Raw genomic sequence first — 20,783 nt, forward strand, 5'->3', positions numbered from 1 at the left:
GTTTAAGAACTCCATTTCATTATAGTAAAAAAGATTTGTCTCAAGTGATTCCTCGTAACCTGCGCCATTTCTGCTTATTTCAGCAAGACGTTGTTTTTCACGCCGAAAATTTGTACGCAAAACATTAATTTTTTTTTTTACATCTTCTACTGTTGCGCTAGGGTACCGCTCTTTGTATATTTCCAATAGAATTTCATATGGTTCGCCTTTTCCTCGCGATTACAATATGCTTCTACTTTTACATTCCATAATGCTGGTAAACATTGATAATTTTCAATGAATTTCAATATGAATTGCTTATCTTCGGTGCACTTGTCCATTTCGAATATCAACACAAACTAAATACCATAGATAATAAGATGTGAAACTTAAGTGAAGCGCGCCCATGAGGACGTTTTTAAACTATGGGATTTTGAGCAGCTGATAGGCGAAATGGCAGGCTGCCAGAAGAAACGCGCCAAAAATAACTGACGAAAACAGTTCATTTTTCCTTAATGGAGAAATGATGTGTTGAAATGTTTATAATTACAAATTTATCTTAAAATTAATTCAATTGAAATGTAATGATTTGAATTGAAGTGAGTTTATAGACTTCAAAGCTCGTTATATCCTTTTCGACTTCTACTTTTAATTAGTCTTATGTACATAATGTAATTTTATTGAGAACTGTGTGTTGGCTTATGTAAATTTGTATATACATACGTAATTATTCTATGGCTGAAAAGCGTAGGTAAGGGAATTAAATTTGAGTTTGGGATATTTTACAAAAATTAAAGGTAATCTGCTTTAACTTATTCTGTTCGTTGTTTGAGAATTTTTTTGTTACCCACTTTCTGTGTTATATTACAAAATCGCAATAAGTCATGTTTTTAATTATAACTTATGTTTTTCGCGTTCATAACTTTATTATTATTAAATTACTTATGTAGTTCAGTTTTAAATAATTTCATTTACATATAAATTTTTAAATTTTTTGCTTATTTATGTACATATTTCATAGGGATTGTGCTTATTTTTAGTATATGTAGGTGTTTACGAGTAATATACTATTGGGCAACCGCACACTAAATACTAACCTCAATGCTAAATACAACCCTGCTGTTTTGTCCATCAGACTCCGACACGATCAAAAAAGTAAGCGTCAAACGAAAATATCAAAAATTTTTGATTTTCATCAAGCATCGTACGTGTAGCCGACAACAAATACGTGTCTCACGACGCCACCCGACTGCACTAACACATACAAAGCGCAGTCAAGCATGCTGGATGGTCACCAGGGGCTAATGGAACTTACAAAACAAAATAGATTCTTAGGTGCAAAAGCAGCCGCTTTGCCACCACGCATTCATTCGAAAATATTCTAGAACACAACAAAAACACATGCCTCAACATGCCTATGTCGTCCAAAGCTAAAATTCTAAGCCTATCGACTACTACAACAAAGTACATTCGTAGACGCAGTCGCAGCGGCCATGATTCTTTTAGTCGCGACGCACTGAGCAATCTGAAATATTGCATATCGCCACAAAAGTAAGTTCATTCATAAGTTTCCAAGAGCAAAGTACTTTCATTCATAAAACGAGCCGCCCATATGCCAATTTTCTCGACCATCCGAAAATAGTCAATATAGGAATATTTCGCGTAGAATTATTTGCCAATATTTGGTATGTATGTATGTAAATATGTCTTCTAACAGTTCGACAGTCGCGAGTTGAATGCGAGTTAGATTCCTTGAACAATTCCAGCGAATCACATTTTTCAGTCCGCAAATACATATATACCTATACGACTCCGAACGGCAGATATTTTTATGGGGAGTTTTTTCATGGCAGAAATACACTCGAAGGGATGCCACTGCCTGCCGAAGGTCGACCGCTATTAGAAAAATGTTTTTCTTAATTTTGGTGTTTCATCGAGATTCACGAGTAGTCACGCACCAACCCATTCGGCTACGGCGGCCGCCATGAACTATTTTATACCGAAAAGAAATTTCTAAATGTCAAATACAAACCACCTAAAACCCTATTTTAAAGCAATTATAATTAAAATAAACTCTCAATTTTCTACCAAACTTTTCTGGTTTGAGTTGTAAAGAAAAAATCGTAAAAAACTTTTATTCTTTAGGACTTGAACCTGAATTAAATAAGCGTCACAAAAACTACGTGAATCATCACCTCGACTTTAGCACGCTGTGAGCATGAAATACACGAATCCCTTACTAGTGTGTTGAATCCCCTACTACTGTGGTGAAAAATTATATGAAATCCTCTACTACTGTGGTAGGTAGGTAGGTTTGGCAGCCGCATCGCACATAGAGACAACGATACCACTTAGACCACGGAATGGGTCCGTTGTGAGCCGCGGGGGCTGGGCTACATTTCATTGAACCATCCTGAGCTTTTGACAAAGCGTAAAAGGTGGTTGATACCTAAAGTGTATAGATTATCTATATTCGTTAGGAAGTAGGATTTTAAAAATCGGTTCCTGCTTCTGGCTAGAGCCGGGCATGTGCAAAAAAGGTGTTGAATTGTTTCCAATTCCTCCTCATTTCTGCAGCTACGACAGAAACCATGCGTGTATACGCCTAATCTCCTTGCATGATTTCCTATGAGACAATGCCCTGTGAGGGCCCCTACTAAGGTCCTGATTTGAAGTCTACTCAGTTTTATAATACTCTTGGACAGACGTAAATTTAGCCTTGGCCATGTTTGCCTAGCAATTTCGCAGGTGTTAGCGCTAATCCATCTCTGATTTGCAGAATTGATTAGTGCGTCCTTAATGAGAAGCTTATAAGTTGCGAGAGGTATCTCCATAAAATTACTTATGTCTGGCATACAGATACCTTCTCTTGCAAGTCGGTCTGCCCTAAAGTTCCCTGGTATATCTCTGTGGCCTGGGACCCAGCATAAGATTATACGATATTGTTTGGCCATCTCATTTAGAGATTGGCGACAACGTAAGACACTGCTTGATGTTGTTTGGAATGCATCCAGGGCTCGTAGGGCAGCTTGGCTGTCTGATAGAATGCAGATATCCGTTGATGATATTCTGTTTATCTTTAACCATTTTAAGGCTTCATGAATAGCGTTTATTTCAGCTTGAAAAACGCTAAAGTGATCCGGTAATTTAAAGGATTCACTAATAGAAAGCTCTTCGCGAAATAACCCTGATCCTACACCGCTGTCCATTTTGGATCCGTCCGTGTAGATCTTAACGGGTGCGTTGGGTGTTGAATATGGGGGTCAAACCACCACTTAAGCCTCATCCCCGCGACAAGGAGACCAACATGATGAGGACTACTGTGGTAAACACAGAAAAAAATTTGAAATCCTCTACTAGCGTGGTAAAAATCGAAAGCCTCTACTAGTGTGGTAAGTTGAATTTGAAAATCCCTTACTATGAATTTACAAATTAGTACTCGAAAAAATGTTATTTAACATTTGCGGCTTCTCATCCCTTTAACATTCTCTGCTACAGGTGCTTTTTAATATGACCATTAGTAATATAGGTATGTACGCTATGGGCACCTTTTTGGACATAGAAGGGGCGTTTGATAATGCCACTTTTGATAGGATATGCAACACTGGCTAGTAGGCTTGGTTCAGACCGGGTGCTAGTGATTTGGATTCGTTCGATGCTGGCCCAAAAAATAGTCACGGTGTGAGCAGATCTGCTGGTGTCACCCGGGGTTAACAGAAGTTGCCCCAAGGCGGTATGCTGTCTCCATTGCTTTGGTGCATGGTGATCCACCTTATGAACATCCGTAGAGAAGTGCAGAAAACTATGGATATGATTGACACTTGGTGCTTGCGAATGGCTATTCGCAAACCCTACCAAGACTGGTACTGGAGTCACAATCCAGATATCAAAATAATTCTAATTCCTTGGAGTAATTCTCGATATCAAACTCCTTTGGAAGTCACACGTTGAAACATAGACTTCCAAAGCACTTAATGCCTTTTGGCAGAAAACGTTTGGTCTTTCTCCTAGCACGAATAAGATAAGACCTAGTGTCACCTATGCATCTGCGGTCTAGATAAGTGGACTTTCTTTCGTTTGATTCAGGAGGACCTTATCGAGGCTACAACGCACTATGGCCATTTGTAGCGCCGAAGCTTTTCCGACAACTTCAGGCCCGGCATTTGATGCTCTGGTTAGTCCACCACCACTTGATGTTTTTATCCATTCAAGGCCAAGGCTGAAACACAGTGGGAATTGGTACGGCCCCTGTCCGACGTGGACTTCGATCCAACGATCCTTGACACGCCCCTTGACTCTATGCCATCAAGAGTCATACTTGACAAGATATACAGTGTGGTGCTGCCAGAGGCTCAACTGTGGTCAAATTCTGAAGATGAGCCCAGCAAACACTGTTCTCGTATTTTCACGAATGGCTCCAGGAGCGACCACGGTTCGGGAGCTGCTGTCTACGGGGAATCCAGCGGGACAAAACTACACTTTGCTCTTGGAATGTACGCATCTGGTTAGCAAACGGGTTACTTTAACCCATAAATAAACCTGCCAGGCTGCATATCCGACCGACTGTCGCAGATCCTCCTTTCATTAAGCAGAAAGGACTGTAGGCAGCTGGTTGGACTGATGAAGGGCCACTCTCTATGGGCGAAGCACATGTAAAGTGTAGTGCACACTCGAATCAGGTATGAGGTCTTTGGCACTGATGTGTTAAGAAGCTTGTTGGCTCCTTGGCACTACAAGATCTACTCAGTTTTCTTCGGAGGTTGTGTAGATTTAAAGAAAATTCAAAAGGAAACTCGAGTGCAGTACAATGGATTTAATGTTGCCTTAGTGCTGTACTTGCTAGTTGTCCCGAAAAACAAAACATATATATTGTTGTTGTTTATATGTTTCGTTTTGAATTATTTCATATTTCGTTACTTATTCAATAAAATATAAAAATATCTTTATGCTCGATTAACTTAACGAAAAATTTGCATGGGAGAACAACAAAAAAGTTATCGAGTAAGATTCGCCACTAGCAAGTACGGTTATAGCTCATTAGACTCGTATAAGTCTTTGTTTTCAATGCTGCCAATTCTATTTTCTGATTTTTGACAAGTTTCATTACTAATACTATTACTAATGTATAGTAAAATGGCAACAGATAATAAAGAGTAAGTATTTCATTAATATTTTAAGTAATTTAATTTAATCAATGATTTTTAAAGCAAACGCCAGTTGTGCACAGTGGTCGAAATCAAATGTTTGCTAAAGTGCTACTTGGCACGGCAAGAGGAGTGTCTTCATATGTATATACAAGAAAGAAAAGAAGTTCCTATGCTCTTGTTTTGGAGTGCATGATAGCACAAGACTTCATCGAAAAAACATCTTACAATACACAATCCCACTTGCATTGGAAAGCAAAATGCGAACTTTGGTGTCTGCCTTTAAATGTGCGAAGGTCATCGCTGTAAGAACTTGATCTGCTCCATGTATTGTCCTTACTTGGAAGAGATGGAAGAGATTTTTGGCAATAGCGTACTGATTGCCAATAATCACACTCTTAATTTTGGCACTGTGCCACATCCTTCAGTATCAGTAGCCCCTCAACAGCCCATATCATCGCACCATTCAGCAGCAACAAACACACAACACACAAAGCATTCAACGCACAAAAAGTGTTCACGAAACTACCACCAACACCATCGTCCTCACAGTCAGTCTGAATCCGTTACCCAATCTCTTTCTACAAGCTGGCTGTGTCCACAAAAATCCGTCCACCTGCGCAAATCTACTCAGGATCTTCCCGACTCTCGACATCCCTACAGAAAGTATCAAACCTACTCCTAAAACCATCCTTACCCACTGCAGTATCCCTACCATCACCGCCCCTATCCCCCCAGGCAGCTACATCTCCACGCAATGCATCAACCAAACATACAACACCACTATCTCCCCAGGGGGCCTCGACTCCACGCCCTGCATCAACCACACATACATCACCACTATCTCCCCAGGCAGCTACGTCTCCAACACATACATCACCACAATCTCCTCAAGTTGATCCTCCACAACCAGCCCTAAGTCGTCGCAGGAAAACAGCGCAAGAAAAATACTATGAGGAGAAAATAAAACTCAAAGAGAGAAAGCTGGAAGAAAAATGGAGACATCACGACTCTGTTGTTCAAATGCTGAAGGAAATAGAGCTTGAGAAGCTAGAAGTGCTAAAAAACTTCCTTGAAAGATAATATTTTTATGTACATTTTAATTTTATTTAAATTTTTATTGAATTCGACAAGATATTTTTATAGTTTTTTTGCAATGAATATGATTTATTTATATAGCCTAAAAAAATACATTTTTTTTGGTATTTTAAATCATATTGTGTTCTTGGGAATTGCTTTCAATAGTCTCATCTGGGGAATTTCAATACTTAAGTCATCAAATATTATACAAATATTATGAATAATACACGCAATAACAATTTACAACAAAGCATAAATTGGTTTGTTCTGTTAAGTGCAGCAATCTTCTAAATCTAGTTTTTAATAATCCAAAACCGTTTTCTACAACAACGCGGGTAGAAGAATGGACTTTATTAAAATTCCGTTGCGATGAAGTCAAATTGCAGTAATCCTTATAAGGTGGTACTAGACATTTTGTCTGGAAACAAAATTTTGTGGTTCCGATTGCGTCTTACGAAACAGGTTTGATCTTCGAAGGACTCTGCTGTCATGTAGTGATCCAGGCTCGCAACAATTTATGTCGGTAAACCTTTTTTCAGCATCTACTACTGCATGAAGCACTAGACTGTAGCTGTGTATCCGATTTAAATAGCTTTATTTATTATTTTGGGGTGTTTTGATGGGAATATGCGTGCAGTCAATGGCTCCAATAACGCCCGGTATCCTACTATTTTCTTGAAACTTCCTCCTAATATACGCTACTTCTGTACCTTTGGCTATTTTATATATTCGTGGCCAATTGATATGATCCATGATGAATCATTATTTATCACATACCACGCAGTTGACTGCGATACCCAAATAAGTTGGCCAGCTGACAAAACGTTATGGTGTTGCTCATGTACCAAATATATGTATAATACATCAGCACTTATTTTCTTGGTGGTACGCTTTCCTTCCCGCCAGAATTGGTGTTTGGTAGAATACTGCTTGCATATCTCTCTGAAAAAGCTTATGGTAAAAATTTATGTGGACTAAATGAAAATTATTTGGATTGCATACGGATTAAATATTCTGCAGTTGATCGCTACAGTCTTATGTGTGATTTAAATTCATTTTCCGAAAATCGCTCTACCCGATCGCAAAGTTTGGAACTTTAGTTGCTTCTTCTCGTTCGGATTCTTCTGAGCGGGATGAAGAGTCCGAACTGCAGCTTGAAGGGATGGTTTCCAAGACTGTCAATACACCTTCAGTTCCAATTATTAGCACTTCTTCACTTGCAAAGTATTGTGAAGCCTTAGACATGTCAATTGTAAATAAAAGCATTTTCTTACCAAATTTAGTCGCTCGTTGTCCATGTTGGTGTTAGTAGTGTAAATAAGATGTAAATTTTTAAAGTTTTGTGTAATTTCCTCGATAAAATAAATTCTTACTTTCTTAATGCTTTCAAGCAACTTATTAAGTGCTTCCAAACAAATACAACTTTTGGCACAACTTTGCCAGTGTTACCAACATATAATTACTTGTACCAGTTGCTTCATCTATTCGCCGCTTGCCAAGCCATGGCGAAAAGAAGGGGCCCAATATTAATTACTTAAAACTTTCGTTACAATATTATTATATTAAATTCTTTCAACCAAATTTGGCACCTTGGGCCTTTTCCGAAGTTAGAATGTATGCACTGTAACATCGAAATAAGTCGCATACCGCTTTCAGAGTACATAAGTTTCTAACTTTGCACATATGTATATATACATACATATGTGTTTGTGCAATTTTTATCTATTGGAGAGCCCCATTCGTAAATTAATTTACTTGTATTAATTTAATATTTACCTACTATATGATAACAAGAGATAACTTTTTCGAGATTTTCTCTAAAGTCGAAATGTTCAGGACGGAACTTTTTTTATACCTAAGCTACTTGTTGCTGTTTTCTGCATGTTACTGTATGATTATGCGCGCGGACATACATACATATATACGAAGGCACGCCATTCGACTTGACAAAAATTCACGATTTATCAAATATTTCAATATTGACGATTTTCGAATGGTCGTCAGAGATTTCTTCAAACTGTATTTAGACCTTTTGTCTTCGTTGAGACATATGAGCATATGGGCGGCTCAATCGCGTCTAGTGCATTTTTTTCGTTTTATTAATGAAAATAATATGCCCCTAGAAATATGAGCTCGAACTTATGAATGAATTGGTTTTTGTTGTTATACAGGGTGGGCCACATAGCGTTTGCTTTTCGAACCACCTATTTTTTTGAGAAAGGTAACACAAATGACATGTCAAGTGTGTTCATAATTTACTTAAAGGTTTGACATTTACGAAATGGGACGCTATACGCTTGAACAAAATTGGGAAATAGTGAAAAAGTATTTCCAAAGTGGTGAGTCTTCTTCTTCTTCCGCGGTTACAGTAAATGGCGAGCGTTACCGTGACATGCTCAACGAGTTTTTATTTCAAAAATTTAAGAGGATGACATGGACGACATTTGGTTTCAACAGGACGGTGCAACTTGTCACACTGCCAAAGTTACACTCGAACTTTTGGCTACCGTTTTGGAATTCCGATATCAATTGGCCGCCTCGGAGCTGTGATTTAAGCCCGTTGGCCTATTTTTTGTGGGGAGCCGTTAAGGACAAATGCTATGCGAGCCATCCAGAGACGATTGATGCTTTAAAGCACGAAATCGAAGTTGCCATTCATGAAATTGGAGCCCAAACAATCGAAAATGTGCTTAAAAATTGCTTACTTTAAAGCCAGTCGTGGCAGTCATTTGAACGATATTATTTTTCATTCATAAATGACAATGTTCAATCTTCAAAATAATAGAGGAAAAAACTGACATTCTGAACAAATTAAATGTGTGCATAGAGCGACAATAAGTCGTTGTAAAAAAATTATATGTCCATTAAGAAGTTTGTTACGGGATCTGAATCTGGTCCAGGTAAAAGGAAAACTCTTAAGGTTTATGAGTGTGCAAAAATGGAGAAGGCGTTGTTCAATTGGTTTGCGAATCAAAGGGCCTAAAACCTACCAGCTACAAGTGATATGCTAACAGCCATAAGCTATGCTTCCTGCCAAATTCAGAAAAAACCTCGATGCTTCCACGCTAACAATGGTTGGGTTGCAAACTTTAAAAAGAGGCATGGAATTCGATGCCTAAAAATTATCGAATAAGAGACTACATCAACCCATTTCTGGACAAATTTAACCAAACAATTATGGATTTAAGTTTGACAAAAGAGCAGATACTCAATGCCGATGAATTTGCCTTATTTTGGAAGCTCTTACCCGATAAAACTCCTGAGCGGTCAAAAGAAAAACCGACTCCGGGGCATAAGATCAATAAGGAGAGAATAACGTTCCTCGCTTGTACAAATATCATACTTCTGGAAATCATAGAGTAAAAATAATGGTTTTTGGGAAAAACCTCAGTACTTGCGACAACCTCGAAAATTACACCGAGCCCGGTCTTCATTACGTGTAAGAATCGAGAGTATATTGTATATGTAGTTATGTTATATGCATGTGTAGACGAGAATTGTTTTAGCATTTGTAAAGCAGGAATTCCATAATTCGCGTATTTACTCACTAATTATTGTATGTAGATACGATAATGCGATGCGTCGTAATCTATGTATGTTTGTATGTAACACTATATGAATTAAAGATGCAATTAAACTTTTGCTTAGTTGCCCCATATATTTATGAATAGAGGTTTCTTTAATTTTTTCTTTTATTTATTTCGAATTTTTATGCTCTGTAATAAAAAATGTGGATAAATAAGATTTCGTTTTATAAAGGAACATAGAAATATGCATATTTGAATACATTGCAAATTGCCGACGCCCATTAGTCAATTTGATTTTATACAGAAGCCAAAAACTGTGCAGAGACAATGTCATAGAGAGAATTCACTGTAATCATGTATGTATGTAAGAACTGCCCCGCTGTCGAGCTGGGCGAGGTGAAAAAGTCTTCGCGGTTAGACTTCATTTTTGACAATTCACATTATTCGTATATAGTTCATGAGACTTCCTATATCATCAACGTTCTCTGCAGCGAACGCTAATTGATAAAGTGTGTGATGATAATTCGTAACAATTTTTTCCTTAGAATTGTCAAATACAAAATATAGTGATGACATTCGCTTAAGGTAATTTGATTTTTTATTCGTACAGCCTTTTCATTAAATCCATATAATTTTCGAAACAAATAAGTAGAAAACCACATAATCAACAACATAGTAACAAGGGTAGAAGTTGGTTATTTTCGATAATACATTTTGTTGTTGTTGATATAACTAATTATATATCCACATAATAAGATAACCAGCCTACTCTGAACAACCTAATTATATTTACGAGTATATTGCTTTCATTAAGTTTCTAAATTTAATGATTGTTTGAAACTATTGTACTTACATACATGTACGAGGTTTGTTAAAAAGTAAAGGGAATTTTCAAATTTCGCCAGTTACGCGCATTCGATTTTTATTTTTTTAAGTGGGACACTCATCTTGAAGATATGTTCATGGTTTTAGCAATGTAGCATGTTTAGTTTGTTTGTGAGAGGCATAAATAGTACAAGGGTTTTGCGTGCACGGCGATTTTATGCTATCGAAAAAAATGGATCAAAAAGTTGCATCAAATTTTGTTTAAAAAATGGAATTAAGTGCTCAAAAACACTTCAAATGTTGACAGTGGCATACGGTGAGAGTACTCTGAGTCAAAAAAATGCTTACAAGTGGTACAAGCTTTTCACAAAAGGTCGCGAAGATGTGAATAACGACGCTACCTCTGGACACCCCAGCGCATCAACAACCGATAAAATGTTGAGAAAATGAAGAATGGAGAATCGTCGAATCATAATTAGAAAAGTTGCATGTATCGGCATATCGTACAATCTTTTCGGAAACTTTGGGCATGAAGCGTGTGGCGGCGAAGTTCGTTCCAAAATTGCTGAATTTCGACCAAAAACAATGTTGCATGAGCATCGTTCAGGAATTGTTGAATAATGCCAACGATGATCCAGACTTGCTTAAAAGGGCCATAATTTGTGACGCATCATGCATATAAGGTTATGACATCGAAACCAAACCCAATCGTCCCAATGGAAGAGTCCAGGAGAGCCAAGAGTCGATAGCAGAAAATCGCCGAACACGCAAAACCCTTGTCTTATTTATGCCTCTCACAAACAAACTAAACATGCTATATTGCCAAAACCATGAACATATCTTCGAGACGACATAAAAAAAAAAATAATAATCGAAATCATAATCGAATGTACGCAGCCCGCGAAATTTGAAAATTCACCATATTTTTTTTAACAAAACTCGTATTTTGTCTAAAATAATATTATACCACCTAAACTTTTGCTTGGTTTTTGCACTGAATAATCTATAGAATATATTAGAAATATTTGTTTAAGCCTTTTTGGACATTTGATTGTGGCGAACAACAGTTCTTGTTACATTTCAGATTTTGCAAATGCAGATGAACGAGTATAAGTATCATTACTTCTTCACTAGTTTCGACATCGAAACATTCGATCTGGATGATTTTAAATATAATTTCGTAAATATTACCTCGTTTCGTCTAATAGATGTTGGCGATGTGAGCGTGCGAAGTATACTTAAGGGCATGGAAGTGTACAACAGCCAGTATAAAAACGAATCAATTTACCACAGGAAACTGCGTACAATACAGGTGAAGTGCTCTTAATGAAATTTTAGAACAAACCATTCAGTGACAATTTCTTAATAGTTTACAATAATAATTTAGATCCCATTATTTCTAGACGGAACCAGCCTTAGTATACGATTCTGTTTACATATTCGCTATAGGCTTAAAAACCTTGGAACAATCACATACTCTGCGTATTTCGAACGCTTCATGTGAGGAGGAAATCCCATGGGACGGAGGTTTAAGTTTGATAAACTACATAAACTCGGTGATTCCATAGAATTTTCTTATGAGTTAAATAGTAAATAAAAACGTATATATTTGCGTAAAGGTGGAGTGGAGGGGTCTGACCGGTCCCATACAATTTAAAGAAGGTCGACGAGTTCAATTTAAATTGGATCTAGTCAAGCTGCGGCAACATTCCATAGTTAAAGTGGGGGAATGGTCTCCAGAGACCCGTCTCAATATAACCGAGCCTTCATTGTTTTTTGATGCGGGTGCATTGAATGTTACGCTAGTTGTTATTACAATATTGGTAAGTGAATTTAGTATTTCATCAGTAATAAGGATCTAAATTGGCGATTTTATATCTTTAGTTTTGTAATTTCTTTTATTATTTAGTTCTGTGCTATCGGGGGATCTTATTAACAGCATTGCAATCGCCATCATGTTCATCAGGAGCTTTTACTGATTTATATGATGTGAACGCGTCCTCGAAGTAGTTTGCGCAGATCTGTGCCTTTCGTTTACTGGTTTTGTCGTGGTCTTGATTGGTGGGTTTTGCGATGATGGTTGTTTTAATTTTTTTTTTTGTACATTTCCATAGTGAATAATTTGTCTTTTGCTCATGTGTTAATTTTGTAGGTAATCTGCGATTGAACTGTTATTGTACTCTTCATTTCGTCGCTAGGTTTTTTAGTAATATTATTAAAAAGGAGTTTGTTAGGAAGTGATCGTATTTGATACCATCTTCGTCGAATTTCCATTTCTACAATACAATTTCCTTTATTTCTTTGGTATACTTGTGACCTGAGACGGTATTCTTTATAATAGGTGTACTCTGTCAAGCTGTACGTTGGATGTTATTAGTCAATCGAAGTACTTCGTTGTCGAGCTGCTCCTTTATGTAATTATCAGTCCATAAGTTCGTGTGTTTTTTAAAGGTGGTTTTAAAATTAATAAAAAATATGACATTTTTAATTTCCTGCTCAAAAAATTGTTTGTCCTTCGAGCCAATAATGCGATTGAAATCCACGGAAAAGGTGATAATCACAAGGTGCAATATCCGGAAAGTATGGTGGATGCGGCATTAACTCCCATCCGAGCTCGTTCAGCTTGCCTTATGTTTGCCTTGCGGTATGAGGTCTTGCGTTGTCGTGGTGAAACAAAACTTTGCGCCTAATAACTAAAGACGGTCAATTTTTGTTAAGTGCCCCATTCAGGTTTGATAGCTGATGGGAATAATAATCAGCAGTTATATTCTGGTTTGGTTCCAGAAGTTCATAATAAACAATTCCGACCATATCCCACTAAATAGACAGGAGATCTCTATAGGTCGGTTCTGGTGTTTCATCTTTATCTAACCATTGGCGTTTGCGAACAGGATTGTTGTAAAGGACCCATTTTTCATTACCAGTAATGATTCGGTTCAAAAACCTTTCATTTTCAAGCCGTTGCAGCAGCTGAGAACACATATTCACTCTCTGCTAAAGGTTGGCGACGGAAAGTCTATGCGGAACCCATTTTCCTAGATTTGAAACCTTTACCAACTGAACCAGACGCCTGGGAACTGTTCCATGCAATGAATTTAACATCTGAGGTATCATATGGACTGAGAAATTTGACTCAGCTTCCTCGAGTTCGAGCAAGGCGTCGGAGTTAAAGACTTCAGGACGACCATCGCGCGGGCCTTCTTCAACGTCGCAGTTACCACTTCGGAATTTTGAAAACCACTTTTGCGCAGTCCTTACACTCACGGCATCCTCTCCGTGAACAGTGTTTATTACTGCACAGCAGTTGTTGCATTTTTACCACTTTTATAAAAAAAATACAAAATATGCCTCTTATACGCGTTCGAAGATTCCATTTTATTTTTTAACAACACGTGCACAATACTATATCAAAGAAAAAATAAATAGTTCCGTTATAATCCGCGAATAATTTTTTGTATGCAAAAATCGTACAAAAGTGAAATTATGGGTAAAATACGCACGAACTTATGGACTGACCTGATATAAAAAGTATTAGGTGCGCAACTAAGTTCCCGCTGTTTGTCAATAGATGCCGCCAGAAGTGTGTGCTAGTCGATTCTAACATAACCTAAACGTCATAAACCAAGCTTAAACATATAGTAAACAAACTGCTTCGACACATTAGTGTGTTTGTTTTGGTATCATATACTTTTGGTTTTGTGAAAATGTCTGATTTTTTGTCGAATAATTGTCATTTGCGGAAAGTGTTGATTTTTCTCTTTCATTCGAAAAAAAATGGCGGCTGAAGCGTATCAGGAGCTACAAAATATTTATGATGCTGCTTTAAATGCCGAAATTGGTTTCGTCACGTCAAAAACGATGATTTTAGTGTTGATGACCGTCCGCGTGAACGAAGGCCAAAAACCTTCGAAGACGCTGAATTGGAGGCATTGCTCATTGATCCGTGTCAAACGCAAGGAGAGCTTGCTTCAGTATTAGGAGTTACCCGCCAAACCATTTCCAAGCGATTGCATGCTTTGGGAATGATTCAGAAACAGGGAACTTAGGTTCCTTATGAGTTAAAACCAAGGGATGCTGAACGTCGTTTTTTCCCTGTGAACAACTACTCCAGCGGTAAAAAAGGAAGGCTTTTCTTCATCGCATAGGGACGGATGAGGAAAAATGGATTCTTTACAGCAATCCAAAGAAAATAAAGTCATGTGGACTGCCCGGTCATGCTTCTACGTCGTCGAAGATTATGCTACGTATTTGGTGGGACCAAGTTTTTGTTATTTATTATGAACTGTTAAAACCAAGCGAAACCATCACTGGGGATCGGTATCGATTTCAATTGATGCGATTGAGCCGTGCACTGCGCGAGAAGCAGCCGCAATACGCGGAGAGGCATGACAAATTTATTATACAGCATAACAACGCTCGGCCTCACGTTGCCAAGCCCGTTAAAACCTACCTGGAAACACTGAAATGGATAATCCTACCCCACCCGCCATATTTTCCAGATATTGCGGCGTCCAATTATCACCTGTTCCGATCGATGGCACAAGCTCTAGCTGACCAGCAATTCCATTCATATGAAGACATCATGGCTTGATCCCCGGATAGCCTAAAAAGATTAACAGTTTTACCGTGAATGATCGTTGGACCTTCCTCTTCCACTAGAAACCGGTCCCAGTTCGCTGGCAACAGCGATGCAGTCAACATCGCTCCACGCGTGAAAGATGTTTTAAAGTGTGTTAAATTTTTCGTAAAGCTAAACAATTTGTACCTCCAGGAAGCACTATAAACGCGGCATTTCACAAAGAAGTGCTCCTTCGGCTGAAAAACCGCGTCGCCCGGGTTCGGCCCGACCTCGTCAACAATTGGACCCTTCATCACGACAATGCGCCGGCGCACACCGCCTTCTTCTGCACCTCTGCATTGGCCAAGATGGGTGTTCCGGTGCTTCCCCACCCTCCCTACAGCCCAGACCTGTCCCCTCCGGGGACCTGACCGCGCCTGAAAAGAAAGCTGAAGGGGAGGCGTTTCGACTCCATCGAGGCGATCCAAAAAACTGTGAATTGAACGCGATTCCGGCGGATGAGTTTAAAAACTGTTTCCTGCAGTGGAAGGACCGCTATCAGCGGTGTATTAACGCTCAAGGGTCCTATTTAGAAGAATATTAGTCAAACAAGCCAAAAGGTTTAATAAAACTGCTTAAAAAATAAGGCTCATTACTTTTCAATCAAACCCTGTATAACATTGTTTGTGTCTCATCACATAAAAGCAACATTATCCTATTATTCGACTGAGGACGAAACGTGAGTAAAAGTAGTTTGTCAACGTAAGCTCGCGATAGTAACAGCTTTTTTTGCACTTCTTCATGAAAATTTGACTTTTAAGGTAACTCTTCGGAATGTTTCAGCACTTACTTTCACACTTTGGCGTTATTCCAAATCTGCAGCTAACATCCTAAGGATGTACTCCTTTATCTATAACCGGTTTTCGTTTTATACGTGATTTACCTATAATGTTGTACACTGACCTTGCATCAATTAAAAACATTTCAGTTATTTTTATACTGATTTATTGTCATGGCAATTATAATAAACCAAATAAACCAACGATAACCCGGCATTATTGCAAAAACTTGTTTTTATTGATTCGATGAAATGAACAATATGAATCACTACCTGACTACTACCCTCAACTCTGAATGCAACAGCAACCAAAAATATACAAAAAACAAATAATATGCCGTTAAGTGGTGTTTGTTCATGTTTTTTCCAGTTGTGAAAACAATTTTCAGAGAATCTTAATGTATACCGAAGTCTTAATGACTGGAACGAATGGAATTTAGGGAGGTACTCGTTCGGCTCACGTGGTTCACCACATATATAATATGTTTTTCACTAAAAGTTAACAGAAATATACTCCACTGGTCAAAATAAACAAATGCTGAAAAAAATTCGTTTGCAATTTGGAACAAAGAAAGTTAACGCTGTAGGCTAGCTACAGGGACTTTAACATAAAGAAGAAATTGCTAAATTCAATAGTGGCTTAGAAAGAGCGAATCATCCAAAATTATATATAAATACTAGCGGACCCTCACCCGCTTCGCTGAGTGAAAGAAAAATATAAATGAAAAGTGTTCTTTGTTTTGTTCTTGTTTTATCATTTAATTCATGCTCGGCCATTATTTTGTGACTTATTCTAATAACAATGTTTTATTTATTTTAGTGACTTACTCTAATGATTGTAAACTAACAACTTATTCTAAAGCCTTCTGATACACAAAATTTTTGGTTTTATTTTCATGCGGTGTATAAATATAAAGTAACGATGGTTTCCCTACTCGAGAACATCCTACATACAGTTGCCCATGTCCAAAGCATGGATAAGTTAGGTCAATTCCACATAATTGAAGTGTTTGACCTTGAGACTTATTGATTGTAATAGCAAAAGCAAGGCGAATGGGAAATCGAAGTCGCTTAAAATCAAAAGGCAAATCTGTTGAAATCATTGGAATGCGCGGAATCAAAACATCTTCACCTTTAAATTTGCTTCAATTAATCTTGTCCCATTGCATAGTTTCGGCTGATTGATATTTCGCAACATAATGATCACTGCGTCGACTTTCAATTGCAAACGATGTGGTGGCAAGCCAGGCAAATTAAGTGAATTCAAAAATTCAATTGGATAATTCACTACATCGTCGGGATTTGTGATTGAATCAATTGACAACTTCACCTGGAATTTGAGTCAAAATACTGGCATTGATTTCATTGACATCGATATTTTTGGCAGCTAATATAGCTCTCTCGCTAAGCCAATCTTGATTTCGATAGTTTTGTGCAATATTTGGGAATACATTTTGCACTAATTGTACTCTTGGTTCTGTTACGGTACAAAAATGAGTTGGAAGTGTGATCATGCCTGTATTCTTATCAATTGGCTTTCGTCCATTTCCAATTTCCAACAAATGTTCGGAAAATTCAGCAGCTGTTGGATCATTCTGTAACTGCACACGAACATTAGTAGTCAATGTGAGTTTTTGGACAAATTTCCACAGATTAGAAGATTTAAGGCACGCTCTCAATTCATCAGCTGCTGTTGATTTGGGAATAACAGGCAAAGTTTGTCGAAAATCACCGGCCAATAGAATTAGTGTACCACCAAATATGTTTGTGTTATTTCGAAACTCTTTCAGTGTTCTATTTAAGGCTTCCAGTGATTTTTTATGAGCCATCGTACATTCATCGCATACAATAATTTTACATGTTTTTAAAACCTTTCCCATTCCAGAATCTTTAGAAATGTTGCAAGTTGGTTCTTCATTTACTTGCATATTTAATGGTAACTTTAATGCAGAATGTGCAGTGGCCAAGTCCCACCTGGTGCATCTAAGAAGAATATTCCTCCCCTTTCATTTGCAACATTGTCTATAAATGTGTTATATGCCTGCCTTTGTTCTGTGTTTAATTTTGGTAGGTTTGTTGTTACAAATGTGTTCAGATCATTTGGATCATATTCTTTTTCACGTCTTAATTCTGCATTGTATGCATCATGCATCGGACAATTTGGTGCGATCATACCTAACTCACTCAGAGTTTTATTTGCAATCATCAGGCAAAAGTCTTCGATTTTAATTAATGCCTCATTATATAATTCATCTGTATAATTCAAATTTGGATTTGCAGTAATGCGACGTACTTGATGTAGGATATCTTCTGTCATGTATTCTTGGTAAGTACTCCACAATTCTTTGGGGTTTGCTGGGAAACATGTAGCAATAATGATGGCAAATAGTGTTCTTATTTGGTGTGGAGAACTTGTTGCACATGCATCCATAAGAGTTGCATCCCACTGATTATCATTTTCAAGCAAATTCAATTCTTTGCATGCTTGCTGATAAGTACAACAAAGATGACCATTAACTCGTTTCAAACTTTCGAATGATCTTGGGCCGGGAATATCAACTAAGAGTAAACGTAAATAGAAACATTCCACTTTACTTGGATGCACAGTGTAAAGTCGTCTGATTGCATCACCCAAATGAACACCTGGATATCCATCTACAAATATTCCTCTTTGCCTTCGTGCCCAGGACCTTGATGATGCATTCCAAGTATAATACATATTTAGGAACATTTGAATAAAGCAATGTTCTTGCAAATGAATCTGTTTCACATAAGTTGAAAAATGCAGTTAGTGTTGTTGCTGGTGGTCGTTCGGCCATTTGTTGAGCAGTATTTTCAGTGAAATAAACACTTTGTTCATTTTCTAAATGGACTGACAAATGAATAACAGCTGGATGGCGATCATGAACCGGAAATGATAATATTTTCCAAACTGCTTCGTTGCTACTAATGTATCTTCCCATTTGGTAATTAGTAATTTCATCATTTCGATTTTCGAAAATGTGAAAACAATCTCTTCTCTTAAATATTTCTGATGCACTTTTTTTATCTCCTTGGTTGATGCCTGGAAACTGCTTCACTTGAACACTTTACCAAATAAAACACTTTCTTGTTAGTTTTAACACTTACTTTCACTATGCACTATTACTGATAACCTTTGGTAATCTTCTAAGAAAACGGCCTTGCTTAAGTACTTTTTTAGCGACGACCTGTTCAGGTTCGTTGAGCTAATGGTTTTGCTTCGGTTATCCCGAAGTGTGGGTGTAAAGAAGAAGTATTTAAGCAAAGTATTAAGTTAGTCACAGCAGCATTGTGTTTCGATTAATTATTGCATGCGGTCAGCTACAGCTGTGCCTGCTAATTTGTATCTTTCTATTCTATGCGAATGCAGGCGTGCAGTCACTGCTGTATGAATATATGTATATGTATGTATGTTTGCATTCCATTGAAATGTATGTACTGGAATGAACACTTAGGCATAAATACTGCTGCGTTAACTTGTACATATGTGAGTAAAATGTACGCTCCATGCAACCGTTTACAATAACAACCACACGCGTAAAAAGAACGCTGCCTCGTGTATACTGTGTGTTGACGAAGAAGTATAGGATATTTTAACCAAACATAGTTACAAACCTTCTCCACATATGTCTCTTCAATGTGGCAAAGTTTGGTTAAAATCGGTTGAGCCATTCTCCGTAAAGTTCATCACAACGCGAAAAACCGCTGAATTTTTATATATATAGATATGTGTGTCGTTGCATCTATCTGCCTAAGTCATCTTCTCAGTTAAAATTTTGTTGAATTCCCTTCAACCAAATCAAATTCCTTCCTAAATATTTGCTTCACTTCCAGGCGCTCCAGAAGATGCCATACAGCTGTAATGAGTGTTGCTCGTCAAGTCACTAGCGGTAGGAGGTGGAAAGGTGGCACGAAGAAATACTGCGCTGTTGTTACCTTAGACATAAAAAATGCGTTCAACTCCGCAAGCTGACCCAGATTATGAGTGCACTGAGAGGTTGATGGAAGCATCTGGACGTGCTGCAAGCGTTATGCAACGATGCAATTATAAAAATTAGAAGATGGCTTGGATATGTGAAGATAGAACTTGCAGCTCAAAAAACTGAAGTCGTAGTACTGACAACACGACGGGTACGTAAAGAGTTAGTGATTACGGTAGCTGATCTCCAACACGTACTTGACGCCTTGGCAGTAGTCAGTGCCTATCGCACTGCCTCAGATGACGCAATCCATGTGATAACGGGAATGGTGCCTATCGATCTTCTTGCAGTTAAGATGTATAGGGTTCATAACTCCATTGGGCAGAAACAGTCGAGCGTGGTTAAAAGACAAGAAAAGCTGCGAACAACTGAATAATGGCAGATACGGTGGGAGCAATCTGAGAAAGGTAGGTGGACCTTCGAACTGATTCCAAACATTGCGAGGTGGATTGAGCAAAAACACGGAGAAATTGATTTTTGTATCACACAGTTGCTTACTAGGCATTGTTGCTTTAAAGCATACTTACACAGGTTCCATCTTGAAAACGACCCGTACTGCCCTCAGTGCCGAGAAGAACAACAAACGCCGATATGCGAAAACGAAGAAAACTGTAAAATTACATGTGTAGTGGCCGCAAATATCATGAAGAACCTTCAATACGCAGAATATGCACGTAGGTCACTAGGAAGAGCTCCTTAACACAATATACAGAACAGAATGACAATAACAGACGATTGAGTAATAATATAGTCACAACGACCTCCTGATGTACTACTTAATGGTGAAGTTCCAGGAGGACATATCGTAGGACAGGAGGGGGGGTTTAAATG

General features: G+C 38.0%; 1 protein-coding gene across 2 annotated transcripts; it reads left to right on the top strand.

Annotated features, from left to right (window-relative positions):
- Positions 1-1,440: 1,440 nt before the first annotated feature.
- Positions 1,441-20,516, top strand: LOC129249925 (glutamate receptor ionotropic, kainate 1-like). Of its 2 annotated transcripts, none has more exons than XM_054889590.1 (5): positions 1,441-1,530; positions 11,640-11,867; positions 11,959-12,111; positions 12,175-12,378; positions 19,807-20,516. In XM_054889590.1, exons 2-5 carry the CDS (start codon positions 11,649-11,651, stop codon positions 19,858-19,860), a joined length of 630 nt encoding a protein of 209 aa, XP_054745565.1. In that variant the 5' UTR covers positions 1,441-1,530; positions 11,640-11,648; the 3' UTR covers positions 19,861-20,516. The 2 variants fall into 2 exon arrangements, with proteins under 2 accessions (XP_054745565.1, XP_054745566.1); XM_054889591.1 differs by lacking the exon at positions 19,807-20,516 and adding an exon at positions 12,465-12,581 and having other exon boundaries at positions 1,442-1,530.
- The last annotated feature ends 267 nt before the right edge of the window (positions 20,517-20,783 follow it).

The sequence above is a fragment of the Anastrepha obliqua genome, chromosome 6 (genome assembly GCF_027943255.1).
Source record: "Anastrepha obliqua isolate idAnaObli1 chromosome 6, idAnaObli1_1.0, whole genome shotgun sequence".
Classification (NCBI taxonomy): domain Eukaryota; kingdom Metazoa; phylum Arthropoda; class Insecta; order Diptera; family Tephritidae; genus Anastrepha; species Anastrepha obliqua.